Consider the following 24,153-nt stretch of genomic DNA (forward strand, 5'->3'; position numbering starts at 1 on the left):
GACCGACTGCCAGTGACTTCCTGATTACCTACGCAACGTGACAAATAGGCCTACGTTTTGGACATCACGCAGCGGATCATTGCTGGTGAACACTAATGAGAGTGGAACTATTGCCGAAAGTCTCCGATCCATGGTAAGGATTCACAAGATTGATTGCGCCAGGGCAGGAGGACAAATATGAACCCGAAAGTCAAAAAATGTTACAAATCTCTGCTAAACGGCCACGTACGAAGCTAACGGAAATGTCAGAAAAATTCGCTGAGATCGTGTTAGGTTCTACCAGTGAACTTTGGAGGACGTAAAATCACTAGAAATACATTCGAAGTTCCCCTGAGCACTATCGCCCTAATCTGGTGCTAGTGTGTTTCTAGAAGCGAAAGCTAAATCACTATGCACGCGGATGGCGGCACCAAACGTAGAAAACTTGGTTGACACAGTTGGCGAACAAGACGACTAATCGTATTGAGATATCTATAGAGAGGCGTGGGCCAACACAACAGACAAATCCGATACAGACGCAGTCTAAATTCATCACTAGACAACAGCTAGGCAAACACGACAACGTGGTATTCGTATCAATTTTGGTGAGCAATGCAAGCGCATAAAAATATACTGGGGCATTTCTATTCACGTGTTTGTTCTCCATCGCAGAACATTTTAGACGGACAACAATAGGACTTGTCCGTTGAAAGGAAGAGTTTGATAGGCGAGCAGGCAGGTTATTTGCACAACCGTAACGGAGGGATAGCAATTTACAGATTGAAGGAAGGGTCACAAATATGCGGAATTAATGGAAACGAATGGAAGCGAAGAGCGCAGAGAATGAAGTTATCAGTGCGAAATGGGTGAGTGCAACATAGGAGTTGTATGATAACCAACAAAATATAACGCGCTGTAACTGTTTCATTGTGAGCGGAAACCAGATACTGACACTTCGCATTTATTTGAGATACCAATCGATGTACTTGTACAGCCTTGATTGTGCTGCGAGTACCACAATAAAGGCGATATTTGACTCGCCGGCTTAATTATCAGCCCGTTCTTTCTCAATTACCGCGTGGAAGGCAGGAACGCTGTATTCTCATTATTCTGCATCTATTGCGGTGAGATGCCTAAATTGGTTCATTAGCGGTCGTCTGTAATCCATCGTATGGTCGATTGCATCCGCACACACACATTTGCTTGGGATGCCGTCAACGAGAGTGATATAAAAGGTGATGGATTTTGGCGGCCTATGTATTCGGGGGGCAACTTCACTAAAATGATTAACCCGGTTTTCGGGCTCGTAATTTTAAGCATGGGAAGCACTTCGCTTGCCCAAAATCGCCGTGAGTTTGATCTAAGATTTTTCTATCGTGGATCGTTTACAATGCATCTTTTCCCGTTAAATAAAATACGGCACCCATGCTGACTTCTCCAATATGCATTTTCACCATCCTCTCGGCAGGTTTCATTTTCGAGCACTTTTATTTCAATTTTCGATGGTTGTAATACATGTTTCCGCCCGTCAAATTTCATTTAACACTTTCTTTTGTATTTCAGTTACACAACTCAGTTCCGTTTTTGCAGAGTACACTCCTGTCTGTAAGTATACAAATGTGATGCATGCATGTCTAGGCTTTTTTCAGGTGGAATACTTTAATTAGCTACAACGCTTTATTTCCCATCCCGGTACTTTTGCTGATCACCAAACACCAGCTGCGGACCACACTGCCGAAGTCACCCAGTTGCTGATGGCGGCTGTGGCATCTTAGCCAGAAAAACAGCGTCTTTTAAATTAAACTGTACTCAGTGGTAGCAGAGCTCACATTTAGTTAAAAGAGACGGTGTGCATGATTCGCTTGTAATAACCGTATTATTTCCGGTTCAAACGGGTCAGAATCTTCAGGCTACGAATTTACTTTGGCCAGGAGAAATCAAGAGGTGATGAAGTGTAATTTACAATGTAGGACACCAAACTCATATCGTTATTGGATAGATTTTATTCTCCAGAGGATTTGGGTGAATGCGGTTGAGGGCAGTCTGAAAATTGATTCTCAATTTCGAAACGAATTTTTTCGCACTAATTGCTTTGGAGAAACTCACATCCCTACTTATACTATTCATCACAAGCAGTGTCGACGCCCAGGGCGGAATCCCCTGTTCAGCGGCTGGGAAATTATACCAATATGGAGAAGGAATATGATCGCCGTATCTCAGGCTGCGGGCAAGAGGACACTCGGATTCCACACATACGCGCGAGTACCAGTACCGGTCCAACAAATAATGGGCGATACGAAAATCGTTACAGGTGTTCCGCTTGCGGGAAATCATTCCCATTCTTATCCCACTTGCAACGTCATTTGGCGGTGCATTCAGATGAACGTTTCTTCTGTTGCCACATTTGCAAAATATCATACAAGTTCAGCCGCTCACTCAGTCAACATCAGGTGAAGTTTCATTCAAAACGAGCTAAAGTTCGTGTTGGAAACTCAATGGGGAAACGCCGAAAATCTCTTGAAAGCGCCAAACTGTGTCAGGAATGTGGCAAATTTTTAAAAAATAGCAACACTCTATTGGCACATCGGAAGACAGTACACGGCAATGTCGCACGTTACACATGCGAGCTCTGTGGTCACACTTTCGGTCAGAAGGGAAATTACTTCAAGCATCTGAGGAAGATGCATGGAAAGCAGATAACCGAAAAATGTAAACAATGCAGACAATGCTTCCTCACTTCATCTGAACTGGAGGCCCATTTGTGGGCATGTCATTATGCAAATAACTAATAACTTGTATCAGTCTGTTTTACAGATGAAGTTAAAAAATTAGTTTGAGTGGAATTGTTTCTTCGGCCTTCAACTGGGCAGATTATCACCTAGCCGTATCATATGTGGGTGGCATTCCGCGCCTGATATATAGCTGCCAGATATTGGACGTATGGTGCTACGTCGGGGTTTCTCGGCATCCTAATTTTGTGCACATATTCTGATATATCGTTCAAACTTAAAGGCGGGACCTCGGAATTGAGCTATCTCATAGCTGATTAAATGTTTCCTAGAGAAAAAGTTAAATGAAGTAATTCGGAAATTCCCGCAGTGCTCGCCTAAAATGTTGATAATCACGTGGAAAATATGAAGCAGCACTTGGAATACTATAAAATATTTCGTGCAATGTGTTGTACGAATGTTTGCGTCCTGAACGACGGGAGATGCAGGTCACTCAGCTGGAATGAAACAAAATATTCAAAAATTGACTACAACCTGTGGGGAATTATTGAGAACTGCAGCATCCGAAAGCACCGTATGCAGGCACTGGAAGCCGTTCCATACGTTTCAATAGCAGACACGCGTTGCTAGCTATCAGTTAGAGCACTCTTGAGTGTCTTTTCATGAGATTCGCTTAGAGAGGTGGACTGTGTTCTTCCAGTCACTCTTCGCGCGGCTCGCTGAGCAACTGCTGTGGGATGCAGGGATTTAGCTATGAATGTTCAAACAAGTGAGGAATGTATCAGGGTTTGGACTTTCAGTTTCAAAACGTAAAACAGATGCTCAGGTGTGAATTAAAAGTCGTGCACAGCTCTGAGGTCGCGATATCCCGAATCAAACTGGTGGCTTATGATGTATGGATGTCGGTTGGTCCCACTGCTGCACTCTATTTGGCATTTGCCGCTCACGGTTGCGCATATGCAGCAAACCAATTGGTCTAGGTCGAAATCATTACACAAAAGTCTAAAAAACAAACCCATAGAAAGTAATATCAGACCAAATCTTACGTAAAGCATAAATTGGAAGCTGAATGGGGCAGGTGGAAAGCGTGAACAGCTAAATAAAAGGGTTGGCCCAGAAGCTGAAGTTGCCGCTGATTTAGTTCTAGCGGGCAGTATTCCATATCGAAGAGGGTTTGCCTGCAAGAAATAATTAACATGGTGTATGTCAAATACGATTTGGTGGAACGTACTGGGAGCATCGATGAACACATTCTTCGTAGTGTTGACACAATGAATGCGCCGCCGAAAGAAACAAACGCATTTACCTATCCAAGGTGCAGCGTATTCAGGTTAATAGGAAACACGCAACTATAATACGAAGTGCACATGAGCGGAAAAGTGCGGCTGTGCCCCAGCAGACGAACCGCACTCTAGAGGGACTCGCGAAAGTATAATACAACCAACTGCATCTCGGTTTTGAAATATTCCACCTCAAACCTGAGAATCCAAACGAGTCTGAAGTTTCCATCGGACGCGCTTGAGCTTTCGCGTGGATTTGACCACTGTGAACGCAAGTGGTGAGAAGGAATAGCACATTCTCTTAAAACGTGAAATATTATCGCCTCAAGCTTTCGCCGAACTATGCATCAACGTAAGCCGCTGCTTCGTCAATCGTTAAAGGGCGCAGTCTTCTCACTTATTCAAAATAAACCCTTGTTCGGACTCAACTGACTCAACATGACCGGCTCATTCGGATACATGCCAAAAGCATTTCAATACCTGGCGGCACGTGAATTTGAATTTGAATCGCGTTTCAGGACTGCGTCAGTAAATGCAGACATGAATACTGGCATTGGATGTGTAATCATGCGCACACTCCATCAGCAGACGCACACGTGAAAGAACTCATTCAGGAGAATAAAACAAGTTCATTTCTATTACTTGTGGGTGCATCAATTAACTGGGCATTTTCGGAAGCCCCGCTATATTCGTCAAATTTTTTCTGGATCTGGGACACTATTCCGAGAGTGAACACCCTGCAAAATGGAAACAATTTCTGTCAGCGATACGTTTGTTGCCAACGTCTCACTTATTCAAGCGTTCCTTAAGCTGGCTCCTAACAAAAGACTAATTTGTCCAGTTTTGCGCCTCTCCAGTTTCTTTGATCCCATTTCAGGCACGGATTACTTTGGGGAGTTTCCCGCTGACACAATGTATGTAGTGACGGTCCTCAAACCTCACTTGCGGAGATAGAAGTTTAGGAAATCGGCAACCAAAGACACATGCGCCTGCTGTAAACAGGTGAAGCTTCTTGTAACAAAAATGAGCCGCGCTCCAATGAGAATCTGTTTGACCTAGTAATTAAAGCAACAAAAAGTTACTTCTGAAGTAGATATAGTGCTTCGCTTCGGGATCAGTCTATTCACTTTACTTCAATAAAAATCCTGTAGTAGCTTTCTTGTGAAGGGTGAAAATTCATGTTACGTGCGGATCCATTGTTTGTGGACGTACTTTGCCAGAAGCCATATTGTGTTAGCGAACGAATCTCGTTACTCCACGAGGGGACAATGTTATCCTCCAAAGCTTTGGCAACTATTTTGGTCAAAGCAATTCTCCCAATTCGTCAAGATAACACCCTGTGAATCGGTTAGGCTTGGGATTATTTGCTCGGATGGATAAGTATCTGAGTTGATGTAGTCCTTCCAATTCCAGCATCCGCAGGCAGTCATGTTACATGTGAAATTTAAAGGGGCAAAACCCATTTATAGGTGAGACTGTATTGAAGGTCGAAGGATTTCCGTGCATGCTGCTTGCCATCACATTCTTTTGGCCTCCGAAAATGAACTCAGGGGAATGGAGCTGAGTGTCCAACGCGCGATACAGGCGCATTTTGGGTAGACACGTTCCGCACGTTCACCAGTCGGCGATCATACAGTTCGAGCACACAGATCTTCTCACAACCAGCAACATTGTTCCAAATTCTGCTCGTACTCCCTGGCCCTTTATTATTTCGATAAAGCAGGCAGTGGACGGATGGCTGACCTTTTCGAAACAATTTCGTCAACGGATACGGCAGATGGCCCGTTATTGTGGCCAGCGTAAGAGGCAAAACAAAGCGTCGTTTCCTCCAGAAGGCCCTTTCGAAACACTACAATTCTGAGTCGCTCGCGCTGATTGATATCCAATCAGGAGTTCACGAGCTCAAAACCTACTTCAATTTCTACGGTAATGATGGATTTGCTGTAGAAAGTTTGCATAAAATATTTTGCCAACGACCGAATAGCGAGAGAGAACCGGCGTCGAGCACGACGTTTGGCAAGTTGGGCCGTACTATCCATATGGATATTGGCCCAACGCAATAAACCGTATTGTGCGTAATCTTGACAGCTTCCCATGGGGAGACGGTGGATTACCTAAAAATCAACAAACGCGGCCAATCAAGTTGAGAGGGAGTGCATAAACTTCTGGCTGTTATCACCTCAGAGATCACCTGTTTTCTCTGGCTACTCCCAGCATGTATGTATTATGTGGTTCGACAAGTTCGCCTTTTTGGTTGCAGCTAAGGCTTATATTGTTTGCGTTAGCTTTGGAGATCACGGCTACTAATTATTCTAGTCCGTCGCAAAAGAGCTTGAGTCGGAAAGCAAGGGCACAAATCTGCAAAGCATTTTTCCACTATGCCGATTGGGTCTTCTTTAACGCGAATCCACGGGTGAGTCTTCGTCATCGAACCAACGTGTATGTTTGCCCGCCAATGTTGCGCAGCAACATTAGCTGACATATCATTCCGGATGATGATTATCGCCTCGCAAAAGAGCTTGAGTCGCAAAGCAAGGGCACAAATCTGCAAAGCATTTTTCCACTATGCCGATTGGGTCTTCTTTAACGCGAATCCACGGGTGAGTCTTCGTCATTGAACCAACGTGTATGTTTGCCCGCCAATGTTGCGCAGCAACATTAGCTGACATATCATTCCGGATGATGATTATCGCCATTTAAACACGAGTGAAATGGTTGGTTCTTTCGATCACTGAGCTATAAATGTGGACATATGATTTGTTCCTGTCCATTTTGCAGACTTCACTAACAGTAAGGCCGTCAACTGTGATCGCAGAATAATACTCGCGAACAAGCAATAAGACCGCACTCCTGCAAATGCAGAATAGGCAGTTGAAATATTAGGAGAAGACTGTAGAAATGTGAACAAACTACCACAAAGCGAGGATTCGGTGCCACTGGTTGTAGGTCAGTGATTTAGCTCGAAGGGCTCGACGGGTCAACATCCCTCATGGCAAACCAGCACAATCAAAATACGAGGTTGTTATTTCTGGCTCTCAGATCCACCTTGACGCATGCCTTCACTGGACGTTAACAGATGTGTGGAGTTGATAGCAGCCGAACGAATGTGCGAACGCCATGATCGCCATTGGGAGGAGAAGAATATCGAGTCAAAACGAAACATCGAAAATTCGAGAGTCAACGTGTGGACGTGGTATGTGACGAACAAAATCATTCACTGCTACGCGGAATTGAAACCTCTTGATATGTAAGCTGATTTTCGACTTTTCCGTGGAATAAATCATCTAGATTGCTAGGTGGCACTTTGCTACACGATGGATAGCATGATAATCAGATAATGCTTGCGTCTCCCCAGGCGAACAATCTATCGTTTTAACACCAAATGAGGCGACAATAACATGTCATCGGGGAACATTTCGATTGAGATTTTATCCCCCTGTTGTAGGTCTGGGTCACTGAAGGCGTCGCGCATCCCATCCGAAGGTTTTCTCAACCAGACGAATATCGATCGCGCAATATCCTGCGTAGTGGCTTCAAAACTAAACGGTCAGGCACGAACAATTGATTGGCAGCATGATTAAGCCGCAAACGGAAAATTTGGTTGGCTTGAAAGGACCTTTGTCTTTTCATCCGCACAAAATGCCAAGTGCCACAGATAACCTGGACGCGCGAGCGCTGCGTTAAACTGACGGCCTTAGAATAAGTGTTTGATGGAGGAACCTAAGTCAAGTTGATGGTACGAGTGATCACAAATGAAACGCGATTGAATCACACACCGGGCGATAGCGCCTGTTGAGGTAGCAGAAGCGTTTTTAGCTGAGTATTTTCTCGGAATTTTGATGGCTTTTGGGAGCATATTTCATGTTTGTCATACCACTGCCCGCGTCTTTTTAGGCTGTTACCTGGAGGACCAAAAGAGATATGTGGAAACTGGATAGTACGTTAGGAAATACGCACCGAACCACCCAATGTTGCCAACCGATTATACCTGACGAAAATAAGAGTAAGTTATTTGTTCAGAGCCAATATTATCACGGGCTGGGCAACACTATCCAGAGGGCCACTGTGTACCGGTTGTGGCTGATGGGGCTCAGGTAAAAAAGACAACAAAAAATTTTTATGCGTCCATCGTCGAGTTCGATTCAATGAAAGTGATGACGAGATTGTGATCAGTTATTAGGCTGTGGTGATTTAAGTAACAGTGTGGACGCAAATCCCGAGGATAACCTGGTACACTTCGGTTCCACGCGCGCCTCGTCGATAAGGAAAACCCTTCCCGTCACCTAGAGAATACGAGCCTTTTGTTCCTTTTCTACACGGGAAGAAACGTTTTGTGCGCTTCTCTTTTTATAGTTTAAATGAAGGAGCAGGAAAAGAAAATTCCATCATTTAGAGGAGCAAAGCATTCATAAGAGGCCTTACGGCTTGATGAGCACCAACGGCCAGCTGAGAGTTCTGTATTTCTAGGTAATTCCAATTACGATGACCGCTAGATACCCTGTTGATCAACCATCACGTAGAGGCGGCTCAACAGCTGCGTTCAGCAACGCGCCCGATGATTGACAGATGCCCCTGATTTGAACCGCTAGATCCCTGTTGATCAACCATCACGTAGAGGCGGCTCAACAGCTGCGTTCAGCAACGCGCCCGATGATTGACAGATGCCCCTGAATTTGAGCTGCTTATAATGAAAATATCATTTGCTAAAGAATATTATTGTTTTGGGCTCTGGATAGTGGAACACTAGTTGAAAGAATCGTTCATTCGTAGCTTCTTCCAGCGCCTAGTTGCGGTGCTAGCTTAATGGAGCATGAGGGGTGAGATGAGGCCGGGCACCCAGATCGGTTGGAGAGAAAGGGTTGGACAGGACAGGTAAAATGGGGTAAATGCTGTTCGTCATATTCCCATCTGCGTACCGAAGACGACGCTTTTCTGATTGGAGAACTATCTTTGTTTTTGGTGGCGGAAATCCAAATTTATTTTCAATAGATCCAGCAAACCTATCGCCCTGTATCTATGCATACGGGTCGTTGTGGCACAGGAAAATACGTTTGCCGTTGCTTGCAAGATTTACTGTTTGCAAATAACGGTTCAGTGACTTTATGGCCACATTCATTTCTATCAGCTACGTATGTAATAGGTGGTCCAGTTCAGGACACAATTTGGAGAATGGACGCCCTGCTCAAAAGATTAACCCGGCCATGAACGGCTTCCAATCTCACATGGACACTTCCTCACAAAGTGACAGAATTTATTTGATTGAGCCAGCTGCGCTCCAAGCATTTCGCCGTGAGCTGTAAGGTTCCTCCAGCCGGCGCTAGCATTTTGCTGTATCTTGGCGAGCATGCTACACGATAACATGGGAACGCTAGTATTGGTGGGTATTGTTTTTCTCCGTACGCAAGCTTGATGGGTTGTATATTTGTCAATTAATAACTAGTTTGATTACTAGACAAATGAACAGCGGTCCACCTACACAGCCTTGAACCTACCTTGGTGATGTTACCTATGCGCTAGACAGAATACCAAGAAGTTGGCTTCCTAGACAAGCCGATGCAACCGAATTATCAAGCAGTTCGGGGCATCTGTCCATCTATCTACACAGCAACTGATTTGCTTGGTCAAGCTCTTGCCATAGTAATAGGATTTTACGTGAAAATTTGTCGTCATTTTAGCGCGTGATATATCGAGTGCAAAGATTGCACTTTTGGGAACTGACCTCAACAGCAACATTAAATTTCCTGCATGGTTGGCAGGATGTTGATTACTCCTAGACCTGTAATTTGGAAGGCAATCTGCTGTTAATCGCAGCATTGTGCGTCACTGGAATTTCCTCCTTCGAGAAATCATAGTTGTCTACCCCGGCTGCAGTGTGTTTGCATCCATCCTTCATCTTGATCCGTCTCCTGCATGGGGAGATAAAATTGGGTATCACCATGATCAGATGAACAAGCTATTTCCTGGTGAACTTTGAAAAGGCGATACAATCAGGGTGGGTAAGATATAGTTGGCCCTAATGCAGCCTTGATTTTTAGTTGGTTTTCCAGCATATATGTGTTAATATTTGGAACACCGTTCATGGGTATAAAATCGAACTCTTGCGCACACCATCACTTGGTCGGTCTCATTTACTTGAAGACAAAGTGTATTTGGACTAATCATTTGAGCCACTTATTTGCTTATTCAATGTGCTGATTTCGGTGATTCATCAACCTATTTATGCGAATCATTCGGAAATTAAAACAACTGGAAACATTCCTGAACCATTTCGGCTGACGAAAACGCCCAAAATTTTGTGCCCCATAATGCCACTAATGGTGTGCAATACGGCGGTCTTAGTTTGTTGACTATCAAAATTTAATTTGATTGTGTGCACGCGATAAACGAGAGGTGCAAATCCACCGCTACCGTTAGACGCCAGCTCCCTTGATGCCACAAACCTCAAAATCATCTAACAACACTCAGTTATTTTCGGTATAATGAAGAGGATTTTGAGTTTCAAAAATGGTCTTGCAAACGCCGGTTGCTTTTGCCGGAATCAAGTTGATTTTCATCCCTCAGACAAGCACGTAATGTCTGCTAGGCTAGTGACAGTCTCAGTGCATGCTTCATGTGATCTGAACACTTTGACTTCTATTTTCATGGAAAATGAAACCATGAGCTGTGAGTTTGTACGTTGGATTAAATGCATTCTGCTCCAGTCCTCTCGCTTCCCTAATTATCAGCACGTTGTCACATGCAGGCGTAATTAGTTCGAAAGCTAATTAACTAATTAATTACTTTTCAAGAGTAGCATTCGACATTCCCATGATCGAATAACTGAGCCACCTAATGTGATCTGCATTTCTACACAAGCCAGTTACAGTTTGCATGAAGGTGAAAATTTCAGGGTGTGAAATTATAGCATTCTGGTCTAACTTGGCTCAAGCTGAGCATTTAGATTATCAAGTGGGCGCAAACGGGAAGGGGACTGTCAAGATTCATTTGCGTGTGTGGTTTTGACGAAGGCATTATCTGTGGGTTCGTTGACGGCAGAGGTCATCATTGCAGTACCTGTTTAGGGGGGATTTTTCAAGAGAGATAGTTGATCACTGGAGTGCAATTATGCAACCGCGAAATGATCGGGTTGCATCAAAATTCCACGCATATTCAATAATTCATGTGGATATTTTTACCTCTGGCACACTACCAGAACATGTACGTTGGAAATTCCGAGCGTGTTATAGCAACCGCTACGAGATTCAGTTACATAAAGGATCGTGCGCCGAATTTTAATTTCTCATCGGCCTAGCACCTCCCAAAACGAGAGAAAATAGCTCGAAGCTTAAGCGGTCACAACACAATTTAAATATAATCAAATTACCAAATACAGCACCAGTATCAATACAAATTTGAAGATTTACCCGGCGATGAACGGCTTCCGATCTCACATGGAGAACTATCTATTATCAGTGGCGGAAATCTAAATTTATTTTCAATAGATCCAGCATATCTCTCTTCGTGGATCTGCGTTCCTTTGTCGATATTTTCCGGAATTGTGAAGCCCCCATTTTTCAGTCACTGAATTGGGCACCACTGGAATTTTCAATTTGGTGACTTCTGTTTGCTGTGCGCTTGCGTCGACTTTCAACTTGATTCGGCCACCGAAGCAACATTTGGGTATGATCATGAGGAGATGAGCAGCTTTTTTCCAGGTGAACATATCATCAAGACGGGCGGGAAAGGGATCGCCCCACTCCAGCCTTGATTGTTAGTTAATTTGCCCGCCCCGGAATCAAGATGTCTGTTAGCGGTATCAAATATAACGCTTGCGCACCGTCACGTGATCGGTCTCATTCACTTGAGGACAAAGTGTATTCGGGTCACCCAAATGCGCCCTTGAGATTTAGTTCGTTTGCATACCCCACGATCAGGATATGTAATCAAAGAGCGCGATGACGACAAATTCTTCAAAATTGTGAGGTTTTCTCTATTATTAGCCAAGGTTCATCCATCAAAATAAATTTTCATACCTTTAGCACCGCGAGAGGTTCCGGAACTCTGTCCGGGCCCCTGTGGAATAATTGCCTCCTGCTTGTGATATTTCTTGGCGGGATGCATCGTTTGCATGTCAAATCCTAGCCATATTAATGCTACGTATTCTCCAGACATTTTCACGTCATGCGGCAATGCTTTCATTTGCCCATTGAGCAATAAACATCTACACATGGCTCTTCACCCGTTATGCTGTTCAGAATAATTATAACCCCCATCCGCGTGGAGGTAGCGTTTGTGTAACAAAACATTGGGCTTCATGAAACTGTGATCTATTTTGGAGTTACAATGCTGATCAGCTTGAAGGAATAAAGCATGAGACGATCACCATAGCGATAAGGCCCAATTTAGTCAGCATTACAAAGTTAACTGGGCCAACTTGGATGCCATTTGAACTGTTTGCATTCGCATTTTGGAAGATGCTGCTCTCAAAGGACGCCTTAAGCGATTCTCGGCTTGCGTCTCCTCCGCAACGACGTCTTTACGGGTCCCGGCAATTTCACCTTTCGAAAATGGTGGCGTCCTCCGGCGCTCCAAGCATCATCGAGGTTAGCTGACAGATTATTAGCTGACAGAGATTATTACAGACGTCCTCACGAAAATACGTTGTTCGGCTGTACGCGACACGGAGAATTCCTTAGAAAAACCTGCGTAGTGTCGTACTTTTATGGTGCCTGCGCATGCAGCAAAAGTGCTCGACTTGGTACGACCGATCAGGCAGTTCTACGTAAGTAAACACCTGGGCTAGTTAACTCAACTTCGAAGTATGTGCTGTCTAAAATATTGTAAAATCATGACCCCAGTTGCGGGATTTCTACGTTGCAGTCTCTTTCGTCCTCAATTTGACCATCCACAGGCCTTCCGCCTACAAGCAAGTTATTGCTCCCTCTTTCGCCTTCAAATGTATAGAGAAGCCAGTGCGCACTGCAGTGATCAAGCGACGGAGCTCAGTATTGGAATTTGCACCGATATTAAAGTGATTTGGGCGTTCTGTCATCAGAAGTTAAGGGTAAATCACTCAGTTATTTATGTCCACTCAAGTGCTGACACCATGGTTATATGCACTAGGAGCCAGTGGAGCCCTACTATGAATGCTTATGCTACTTGAACAGGTGCCCAATGCATCAGACTATTAAAGAGTGACGCAATGGTTCTCTAATCACTCCGCCAGATTATGGACACCTGTTGCCGCCGAACCTCGATCCTACGCAAATTTACCCTTGCACGGCGGCACCTGTCAAACTGGCCGTTTTTGCCTTGAGACATTTCTGGTAGTTTTTCTTTGGATTCACACTAGTTCTATATTTCTACACAGCTACGTTATGGACTTCAATCACGGACAACGTAAAGTATCCCCAAATATGTGCTCGCTCAGTTGGAATAAATGTGCGGCTGGCGCCAGATATGGGTGTCTAGAGGTGCGCGCAAAACTGGTTGTCACACAAATATGAGACGTTTTCCGACAGGAATGAAAGTTGAGTTTTTGGTCAGGGTCTTGGGGAGCTCAAGTGGGGACGATGAGGTTGAGGATTCCATAGCATGGATAAATATTAATTAGTACGGTAAAAATTATAGACTCACTAATGTCGCTGCCAGGGCGCAGGTAGATGCAAGCTTACTTCATAGAATGGAACGAGAACCGTGAAGAAAATCCTTTAAATGATAAAGAGGAGAAATTTAAAGTTCATCAAAATGGTTAAGTAGAAGAAGAGTGTTCAGTGAACTGGAAGCTTTTTTCCAAGCATCTGTTGCAACCAGGTAAGCCGCTGATTCTTCCTTGCAGATATTGTTCCGAGTTGCCGAAAGGGAACCCTACAGCTTATGGAGAGAATGGTTGCGAATTTGCTGTCCAACTGAGCATAGCTCTGCTGAGAACCTATTATCCTGACATGCTTCTGTTTATGGAATAGGATCGATCCAAGTTTGGAGGCAATTACGGCGCCTGAGGAGGTACATTTGAATGTGCTTGACCTTCATAGCAGCTACTGGCAATGATCAAATCTTGGGAAGAGAAGTGAATGTGACGAGATCTGTTAGACCAGGTTAATCGGAGGGATGCAGCAATATAAAATAACCTGAGTGTTATTGCCTTTGGGGGTGAGAGCAGTTTTCATGAGTCATGATACAATAATTAAGCTGACCAACGTAGCTACGAAGGACTGGCTAAGCATGCTAATGCTGCTATAAATAGTGTGAGAGGCACAAAACAAACTAGCATAGGTTTCTTGCTCGGCGACTTCGTAGCTAATCCAAATGACGATGAATGCTGCGATCGCTGGTGCTGAAGGGCCGTTGTTTTTCCTTTTAGTGAGCATCAGTTGGCCAGCAGACGTGAGGCTAAGTAAAGTAGGTATTTGGATAAGTTTTTGAGTGAGGAGTTAGGGTAGCATAAGAAACGCTCTGCGTGCAGAGTGTTTTTTTGATGGGCGACAGTAAGCGGCTATGGACTAATCGGAATAGAATTTGCGACATAAATGACAAGGAGTACTTCAACTTGATGATGCTGCGTTAGTTGGCAGGTAACACAATCTAGGCGGGAAAATGAAAGTAACGGTTGGATGACTGGTGCACAAATCACCGCTGTCGGCTGCTGTCAGTATTTGATGTATTGCGAGAAAGCGCAAATGCGCTGTATTGATACTGGTGCTGTATTTGGTAATTTGATTATATTTAAATTGTGTTGTGACCGCTTAAGCTTCGAGCTATTTTCTCTCGTTTTGGGAGGTGCTAGGCCGATGAGAAATTAAAATTCGGCGCACGATCCTTTATGTAACTGAATCTCGTAGCGGTTGCTATAACACGCTCGGAATTTCCAACGTACATGTTCTGGTAGTGTGCCAGAGGTAAAAATATCCACATGAATTATTGAATATGCGTGGAATTTTGATGCAACCCGATCATTTCGCGGTTGCATAATTGCACTCCAGTGATCAACTATCTCTCTTGAAAAATCCCCCCTAAACAGGTACTGCAATGATGACCTCTGCCGTCAACGAACCCACAGATAATGCCTTCGTCAAAACCACACACGCAAATGAATCTTGACAGTCCCCTTCCCGTTTGCGCCCACTTGATAATCTAAATGCTCAGCTTGAGCCAAGTTAGACCAGAATGCTATAATTTCACACCCTGAAATTTTCACCTTCATGCAAACTGTAACTGGCTTGTGTAGAAATGCAGATCACATTAGGTGGCTCAGTTATTCGATCATGGGAATGTCGAATGCTACTCTTGAAAAGTAATTAATTAGTTAATTAGCTTTCGAACTAATTACGCCTGCATGTGACAACGTGCTGATAATTAGGGAAGCGAGAGGACTGGAGCAGAATGCATTTAATCCAACGTACAAACTCACAGCTCATGGTTTCATTTTCCATGAAAATAGAAGTCAAAGTGTTCAGATCACATGAAGCATGCACTGAGACTGTCACTAGCCTAGCAGACATTACGTGCTTGTCTGAGGGATGAAAATCAACTTGATTCCGGCAAAAGCAACCGGCGTTTGCAAGACCATTTTTGAAACTCAAAATCCTCTTCATTATACCGAAAATAACTGAGTGTTGTTAGATGATTTTGAGGTTTGTGGCATCAAGGGAGCTGGCGTCTAACGGTAGCGGTGGATTTGCACCTCTCGTTTATCGCGTGCACACAATCAAATTAAATTTTGATAGTCAACAAACTAAGACCGCCGTATTGCACACCATTAGTGGCATTATGGGGCACAAAATTTTGGGCGTTTTCGTCAGCCGAAATGGTTCAGGAATGTTTCCAGTTGTTTTAATTTCCGAATGATTCGCATAAATAGGTTGATGAATCACCGAAATCAGCACATTGAATAAGCAAATAAGTGGCTCAAATGATTAGTCCAAATACACTTTGTCTTCAAGTAAATGAGACCGACCAAGTGATGGTGTGCGCAAGAGTTCGATTTTATACCCATGAACGGTGTTCCAAATATTAACACATATATGCTGGAAAACCAACTAAAAATCAAGGCTGCATTAGGGCCAACTATATCTTACCCACCCTGATTGTATCGCCTTTTCAAAGTTCACCAGGAAATAGCTTGTTCATCTGATCATGGTGATACCCAATTTTATCTCCCCATGCAGGAGACGGATCAAGATGAAGGATGGATGCAAACACACTGCAGCCGGGGTAGACAACTATGATTTCTCGAAGGAGGAAATTCCAGTGACGCACAATGCTGCGATTAACAGCAGATTGCCTTCCAAATTACAGGTCTAGGAGTAATCAACATCCTGCCAACCATGCAGGAAATTTAATGTTGCTGTTGAGGTCAGTTCCCAAAAGTGCAATCTTTGCACTCGATATATCACGCGCTAAAATGACGACAAATTTTCACGTAAAATCCTATTACTATGGCAAGAGCTTGACCAAGCAAATCAGTTGCTGTGTAGATAGATGGACAGATGCCCCGAACTGCTTGATAATTCGGTTGCATCGGCTTGTCTAGGAAGCCAACTTCTTGGTATTCTGTCTAGCGCATAGGTAACATCACCAAGGTAGGTTCAAGGCTGTGTAGGTGGACCGCTGTTCATTTGTCTAGTAATCAAACTAGTTATTAATTGACAAATATACAACCCATCAAGCTTGCGTACGGAGAAAAACAATACCCACCAATACTAGCGTTCCCATGTTATCGTGTAGCATGCTCGCCAAGATACAGCAAAATGCTAGCGCCGGCTGGAGGAACCTTACAGCTCACGGCGAAATGCTTGGAGCGCAGCTGGCTCAATCAAATAAATTCTGTCACTTTGTGAGGAAGTGTCCATGTGAGATTGGAAGCCGTTCATGGCCGGGTTAATCTTTTGAGCAGGGCGTCCATTCTCCAAATTGTGTCCTGAACTGGACCACCTATTACATACGTAGCTGATAGAAATGAATGTGGCCATAAAGTCACTGAACCGTTATTTGCAAACAGTAAATCTTGCAAGCAACGGCAAACGTATTTTCCTGTGCCACAACGACCCGTATGCATAGATACAGGGCGATAGGTTTGCTGGATCTATTGAAAATAAATTTGGATTTCCGCCACCAAAAACAAAGATAGTTCTCCAATCAGAAAAGCGTCGTCTTCGGTACGCAGATGGGAATATGACGAACAGCATTTACCCTATTTTACCTGTCCTGTCCAACCCTTTCTCTCCAACCGATCTGGGTGCCCGGCCTCATCTCACCCCTCATGCTCCATTAAGCTAGCACCGCAACTAGGCGCTGGAAGAAGCTACGAATGAACGATTCTTTCAACTAGTGTTCCACTATCCAGAGCCCAAAACAATAATATTCTTTAGCAAATGATATTTTCATTATAAGCAGCTTCAAATCAGGGGCATCTGTCAATCATCGGGTGCGTTGCTCATCGCACAACGATGGAAATCCTTTCTCTCCTTTTAGATGAGGCACACAAAAGGCACGGTTTCCGAATTCTAGGACCAGTTCTATTTATCGGACTGATGGATGGAGCAGTGCTACCAAATAGATGCCTCGTTTATCCCGCCTGCACTCTTCTTCGGAGAATTGTGTACAAAAGATATAGTTTTCCAGGAAATTACCCACAAAATATCGCATTTTTACAACTCAATCCTAGATTATATTTCTGAGACAAGCAGCATCTTTTGCTCTGGGCTGTGATTTAGGCAGCTGAGAAAGGAATACTCTACAATACAGAAAGGTGTGAAAGTGAACATTATAATAAAACTCCAATATTCCAACGCCCAAATACCCGAACAACGATGTCGTTATCAAAATGCACGACGCGATCTGGTTTTGGCAATATCGAAACACCTGTGACATTTCGACACATTCAATTTAGAAGACATTGATTCCTAAAGCAGAGGCCGTTTGTTCTATATGCTTAGTGAATTCCGATCGCATTAGGCCTGTGAATGAGTTGTTTATTTACGCCCACGTAGGTTAGTTTGAACGTTCATCCGCTGGTCTACTTCACTGACTGTTTACCGCGAAAAGCAAAATTGGATTCAGTGCCTATCGGCAGTGCTTTTTATGATCATCACATTTTAATCGTGTGTGTGGCTCTTGGAAGCCATTTTGGGTATAAGAATTGGCATGCAGTATTGGGATGGTTGTTGGGTTGCCATCGAAGAAGTCGACCAAACCACCCAAAACGCGCAGTACGAAACAGTTCCACTGATAATTTAAATGAAACCCTACAGGGCGAGCTAGGAAGCTTTGCTCCTTGGTAGTGGCGATGCTATATTAATACATCTAATCTTTATACTGAGTTCGCAAAAACATTCGCTAATCTGCCGAACGTATAAAAAGCCTACAACGCAGTGAAGACTTCTAAGTTGACCTGGCCGAAGCCATGCTTGCTCGTTTGTTCAGTTAGCCTGAAGGCATTCGACACACCATGGTCTGCAACTAGCCATGAACACCCACTAGCTGACACACGCGCGCTTATTTTATAAAGCATCAATCTTTGTATTACCTGCTTACTGATGGAGAGATTGCAGTTCAAGTGAAGTCGATACCACAGGTGGAACAACAAATTGTCGCGACGGCTGAAAGGCGGACATCTCAAAATCAAAACAGCTATTGAAGTCGCACTCGACTAACGAAAAGTAGACATGTGCGCGGCAACTTGAAAACGGTTAGGTCTTACTGATTTGCTTTGACCAACATAGTTACCAATGCTTTGGAGGAAAATATTGTCCCCTCGTGGAATAATGAGATTCGTTCGCTAACACAATATGGCTTCTGGCAAAGTACGTCCACAAACAATGGATCCGCACGTAACATGAATTTTCACCCTTCACAAGAAAGCTACTACAGGATTTTTATTGAAGTAAAGTGAATAGACAGATCGAGAAGCGAAGCAATATATCTGCTTCAGAAGTAAATTTTTGTTGCTTTAATTACTAGGTCAAACAGATTGTGATTCGAGCGCGGCTGTTTCTTGTTACAAGAAGCTTTACATGTTTACAGGAGGCACATGTTGATTTGATAGCTGATTTCGCAGCAGTGGGACCAACCGACATCCATACATCATAAGCCACCAGTTTGATTCGGGATATCGCGACCTCAGAGCTGTGCACGACTTTTAATTCACACCTGAGCATCTGTTTTACGTTTTGAAACTGAAAGTCCAAACCCTGATACATTCCTCACTTGTTTGAACATTCATAGCTAAATCCCTGCATCCCACAGCAGTTGCTCAGCGAGCCGCGCGAAGAGTGACTGGAAGAACACAGTCCACCTCTCTAAGCGAATCTCATGAAAAGACACTCAAGAGTGCTCTAACTGATAGCTAGCAACGAGTGTCTGCTATAGAAACGTATGGAACGGCTTCCAATGCCTGCATACGGTGCTTTCGGATGCTGCAGTTTTCAATAATTCCCCACAGGTTGTAGTCAATTTTTGAATATTTTGTTTCATTCCAGCTGAGTGACCTGCATCTCCCGTCGTTCAGGACTCAAACATTCGTACAACACATTGCACCAAATATTTTACAGTATTCCAAGTGCTGCTTCATATATTCCAGGTGATTAACAACATAATATGAGAGCGCTGGGGCGATTTCATGATTTCGGCATTTAACTTGTTCTCTAGGAAACACATAATCCGCTACGATATACCTCCGTTCCGACGTTCCGCCTTTAAGTTTGAACGCTATATCAGATTATGAGCACAAAACTATTGGAGACCAAGAAACCTCGACGTGGCAGCGTACGTCGAATATCTTTCAGTTATATATTAGAATATAGTAAATTCGTAGCCTGAAGATTCTGACCCGTTTGAACCGGAAATAATACGGTTATTACAAGCGAATCATGCACACCGTCTCTTTTAACTAAATGTGAGCTCTGCTACCACTGAGTACAGTTTAATTTAAAAGACGCTGTTTTTCTGGCTAAGATGCCACAGCCGCCATCAGCAACTGGGTGACTTCGGCAGTGTGGTCCGCAGCTGGTGTTTGGTGATCAGCAAAAGTACCGGGATGGGAAATAAAGCGTTGTAGCTAATTAAAGTATTCCACCTGAAAAAAGCCTAGACATGCATGCATCACATTTGTATACTTACAGACAGGAGTGTACTCTGCAAAAACGGAACTGAGTTGTGTAACTGAAATACAAAAGAAAGTGTTAAATGAAATTTGACGGGCGGAAACATGTATTACAACCATCGAAAATTGAAATAAAAGTGCTCGAAAATGAAACCTGCCGAGAGGATGGTGAAAATGCATATTGGAGAAGTCAGCATGGGTGCCGTATTTTATTTAACGGGAAAAGATGCATTGTAAACGATCCACGATAGAAAAATCTTAGATCAAACTCACGGCGATTTTGGGCAAGCGAAGTGCTTCCCATGCTTAAAATTACGAGCCCGAAAACCGGGTTAATCATTTTAGTGAAGTTGCCCCCCGAATACATAGGCCGCCAAAATCCATCACCTTTTATATCACTCTCGTTGACGGCATCCCAAGCAAATGTGTGTGTGCGGATGCAATCGACCATACGATGGATTACAGACGACCGCTAATGAACCAATTTAGGCATCTCACCGCAATAGATGCAGAATAATGAGAATACAGCGTTCCTGCCTTCCACGCGGTAATTGAGAAAGAACGGGCTGATAATTAAGCCGGCGAGTCAAATATCGCCTTTATTGTGGTACTCGCAGCACAATCAAGGCTGTACAAGTACATCGATTGGTATCTCAAATAAATGCGAAGTGTCAGTATCTGGTTTCCGCTCACAATGAAACAGTTACAGCGCGTTATATTTTGTTGGTTATCATACAACTCCTATGTTGCACTCACCCATTTCGCACTGATAACTTCATTCTCTGCGCTCTTCGCTTCCATTCGTTTCCATTAATTCCGCATATTTGTGACCCGTGCTTCAATCTGTAAATTGCTATCCCTCCGTTACGGTTGTGCAAATAACCTGCCTGCTCGCCTATCAAACTCTTCCTTTCAAACGGACAAGTCTATTGTTGTCCGTCTAAAATGTTCTGCGATGGAGAACAAACACGTGAATAGAAATGCCCCAGTATATTTTTATGCGCTTGCATTGCTCACCAAAATTGATACGAATACCACGTTGTCGTGTTTGCCTAGCTGTTGTCTAGTGATGAATTTAGACTGCGTCTGTATCGGATTTGTCTGTTGTGTTGGCCCACGCCTCTCTATAGATATCTCAATACGATTAGTCGTCTTGTTCGCCAACTGTGTCAACCAAGTTTTCTACGTTTGGTGCCGCCATCCGCGTGCATAGTGATTTAGCTTTCGCTTCTAGAAACACACTAGCACCAGATTAGGGCGATAGTGCTCAGGGGAACTTCGAATGTATTTCTAGTGATTTTACGTCCTCCAAAGTTCACTGCTAGAACCTAACACGATCTCAGCGAATTTTTCTGACATTTCCGTTAGCTTCGATCGTGCGTTCTAGCTGAAGTTTGTTACATTTTCCGCCTGCCCTGCTGGGGCAATCAGTCTTGTGAGTCCACACAAGACATTTGGCGAGAGTTCCTCACGCTTTAGTGTTCACCAGCAACGATCCGCTGCGTGACGTCCAAAACGTAGGCCCCTTTCTCCTGTTGCGTCGGTAATCAGGAAGTCACTGGCAGTCGGTCATCGTGAGTGCACATAAACACAAAAGTCACACGCACTTCAGTTTAAATGATGAACGTGTGTCATGTGATGGAATTTTTGCCGAAATTGCGTAACAACTCGTCCTAAGTACGCTAACTTAGGCACCAAGCTCATACACATATGGACGATCGTTGAATGGCTTGAACAGCTGGACGTGATCCTAAAACACTTACAAAGCTTGATCTACTCCAAATATCGCTTGGATGAGCCACGAAAATTAGGGCCTTCTTCGTCGATGTATCAGCTATCCAAGTGACAAAACAGGTCGGACACTCCGGTCCTTTTCGCTCAACGATGGATGTAAGATGAATGAATCATTTGCTCTGATGTGACAGGTGTGTCATAGCCAAGCGGGACAATTTCCCAGCGCACCAACAACTTTGTCAAAGCCCCTAAGGCAGGTTGTCACGCAATGGTGGAAACTCCATGGCGGGAAAACTTACAACGTAACCACTACCAACCACCATATTCGCTTTCTAATTCTGTTGACCAAAACGGTGCTAAACCAAAACGCGCACTTGCGCATGTTTTGTGATTTACAGGTGAGTATACGTTCGAGTTCGCCATTATCCTCCAACAGGAATAAGGTTTTGCTATCGGCGGACGTGGCTGCCTTTGTTAACGTAAGGTTTGTTAACGTTAGTTTCTTCTATTTAAGTGACAAAGCAGTAATGTGTTCGTAAACCGTAGCACCCTTGTGTGATTCGTTCTAACTTTCGCGGGAACTCTCATACTTATGTTCGAACTGGCATAGAATTAAATTTGTGCAGTCCCATTGTGAGCAGCGAAAAAAACCGATTTGGCTAGCCAGCATAAAATAGCAAAATTTAAAAATAAAATAATGAAGCGGATGTAGCGGTTAGTTGCTCACTGTCAGAAAAGTTACGTGACATGGATTGCCATGAATGCTGTTTATTTTTGAAGGGTGTCTCACTTACATGACTGTATCATCATCTAGCCTTATTACATGTGGAAAACATTGTGTGCCTAATATAATATATCTGCCAGATATTCGACGTATTGTGCCACGTCGAGGTTTCTTGGTCTTGTGGCGTTTTGTACCCTAATTTTAATTCCATTATAACACTACCTATTTCATCAATCGCATAATCGTTCTTTGTTTGAATACGAAAAATTACATAAACACGCACTTGTACAATTTCGCGGAATACAAGCGTGGTTAGGTGCTTCGACTCTCTCTTCTGATTTCGGTCGCGCCTTCAGCGGTCATTCGCGAGTCTCATGTGCTAACTCTGGTACCAAAGCATTTCAGACATCCTCGGTATCTATTATATGTGGGAACTGTTCAGAAGAAAACCTCTGGACCACCATAATTGGATTATTGTTTATTCGCTGAACTGGGCCAACGAGGAACTATTTTATAGAGAACAATTCTTCGTGAGTCTGTTCCATCTGATCTCTTTATTTTTGTATACCCGATCTAGCGTAATTATTTTTATTTCTTTGCCACACCCTCCTGGTAAACTAACCTATTGTGTATCCAGACCACTACACATTTGGTGAGCCCGAGTATTTCTACATATTTTTTGAAAGCTTTTCCTTTCAAGTCGTCGTGATTTAGTTTCTTTTGTCCGGTAATTATGGGGGCACAGTTTGATTCAGCGGATTTGGTCGAGAATGTGATTAGCATACGTTTGCCAGACTCCACACAAACTCCACACAACCCTAGGGTATGGTTTCATCAGGTGGAAACTGTTTTTGCCACCCGACGCATCACTTCCCAAGTCACCCGGTTCTCCCATGTTGTCCAGCATCTTTCTTCTGATGCAGCAGCAGAAGTTGAAGATCTGTTGGAAGGTATTCCTAAGGAAAATCCGTATGACGCCCTTCGACCGGACAGGGAAATCAGAAAACAAAATGCTACGGGATCTATTCACCACTGTCGAACTTAGGGCCAGATCGCCATCACAAATGCTGCGCCACATGCAAAGTCTCCTCTGCGGCCGTAAGCCAGCTGTGGAAATTATGACCTAACTATGTCTCGACACACTCCCACCCTCCATGTCCCGCGTCATCAGCGCTTTCGTTGATGACCACAGCTGGGAGCAACTAGCACATATGGCGTATAAGATACACGAAACATATCCCAATATCCTGACCACAGCAGCAACTAGCACATATGGCGTATAAGATACACGAAACATATCCCAATATCCCCGTAAACTCCGTCTCCCGCCCTGGACCCACCCACGATTCCGACCCGCTTCCTGTTTCTATATCGCACATACAAGCCAAGTTTGATGCTTTGACCGATCGCCTGCAACGGTCAGAGATCAACAGGCATCGACCACGTTCACGATCCAGCTCGTTATCTCGTGCCCGCCCCTCTTGGTGCTGGTATCACCAATCTTATAGCCCAAAAGCACGCAAGTGTCAACCACCTTGTTCCTTCAAGCCGCGTTCTAACGCCCCTTTAAACAACCCGGCCAGTCAGTAACGGCGACGACTGTCTGTGGCCCTCCTCGCACTAGTC

General features: G+C 43.9%; 2 protein-coding genes across 2 annotated transcripts in view; one reads left to right on the forward strand and one right to left on the reverse strand.

The window, feature by feature from the left end:
* Positions 1 to 2,168: 2,168 nt before the first annotated feature.
* Positions 2,169 to 2,768, forward strand: T265_11484 (hypothetical protein; the record flags this gene model as incomplete). Its single annotated transcript, XM_009178151.1, has 1 exon — positions 2,169 to 2,768. One exon carries the CDS (start codon positions 2,169 to 2,171, stop codon positions 2,766 to 2,768), a length of 600 nt encoding a protein of 199 aa, XP_009176415.1.
* Positions 2,769 to 5,901: 3,133 nt separating this feature from the next.
* T265_15447 (hypothetical protein) overlaps positions 5,902 to 24,153 on the reverse strand; it is a gene marked incomplete at both ends in the record, with an annotated part of 24,643 nt that continues 6,391 nt past the window's right edge. Inside the window, 2 exons of the mRNA XM_009178152.1 lie at positions 5,902 to 6,102; positions 20,087 to 20,128. Of these exons, the coding sequence (XP_009176416.1) occupies positions 5,902 to 6,102; positions 20,087 to 20,128 (243 nt within the window). The remainder of the gene's footprint in view (positions 6,103 to 20,086; positions 20,129 to 24,153) is intronic.

The sequence above is a fragment of the Opisthorchis viverrini genome (genome assembly GCF_000715545.1).
Source record: "Opisthorchis viverrini unplaced genomic scaffold opera_v5_509, whole genome shotgun sequence".
NCBI classification, from domain to species: Eukaryota; Metazoa; Platyhelminthes; class Trematoda; order Opisthorchiida; family Opisthorchiidae; genus Opisthorchis; species Opisthorchis viverrini.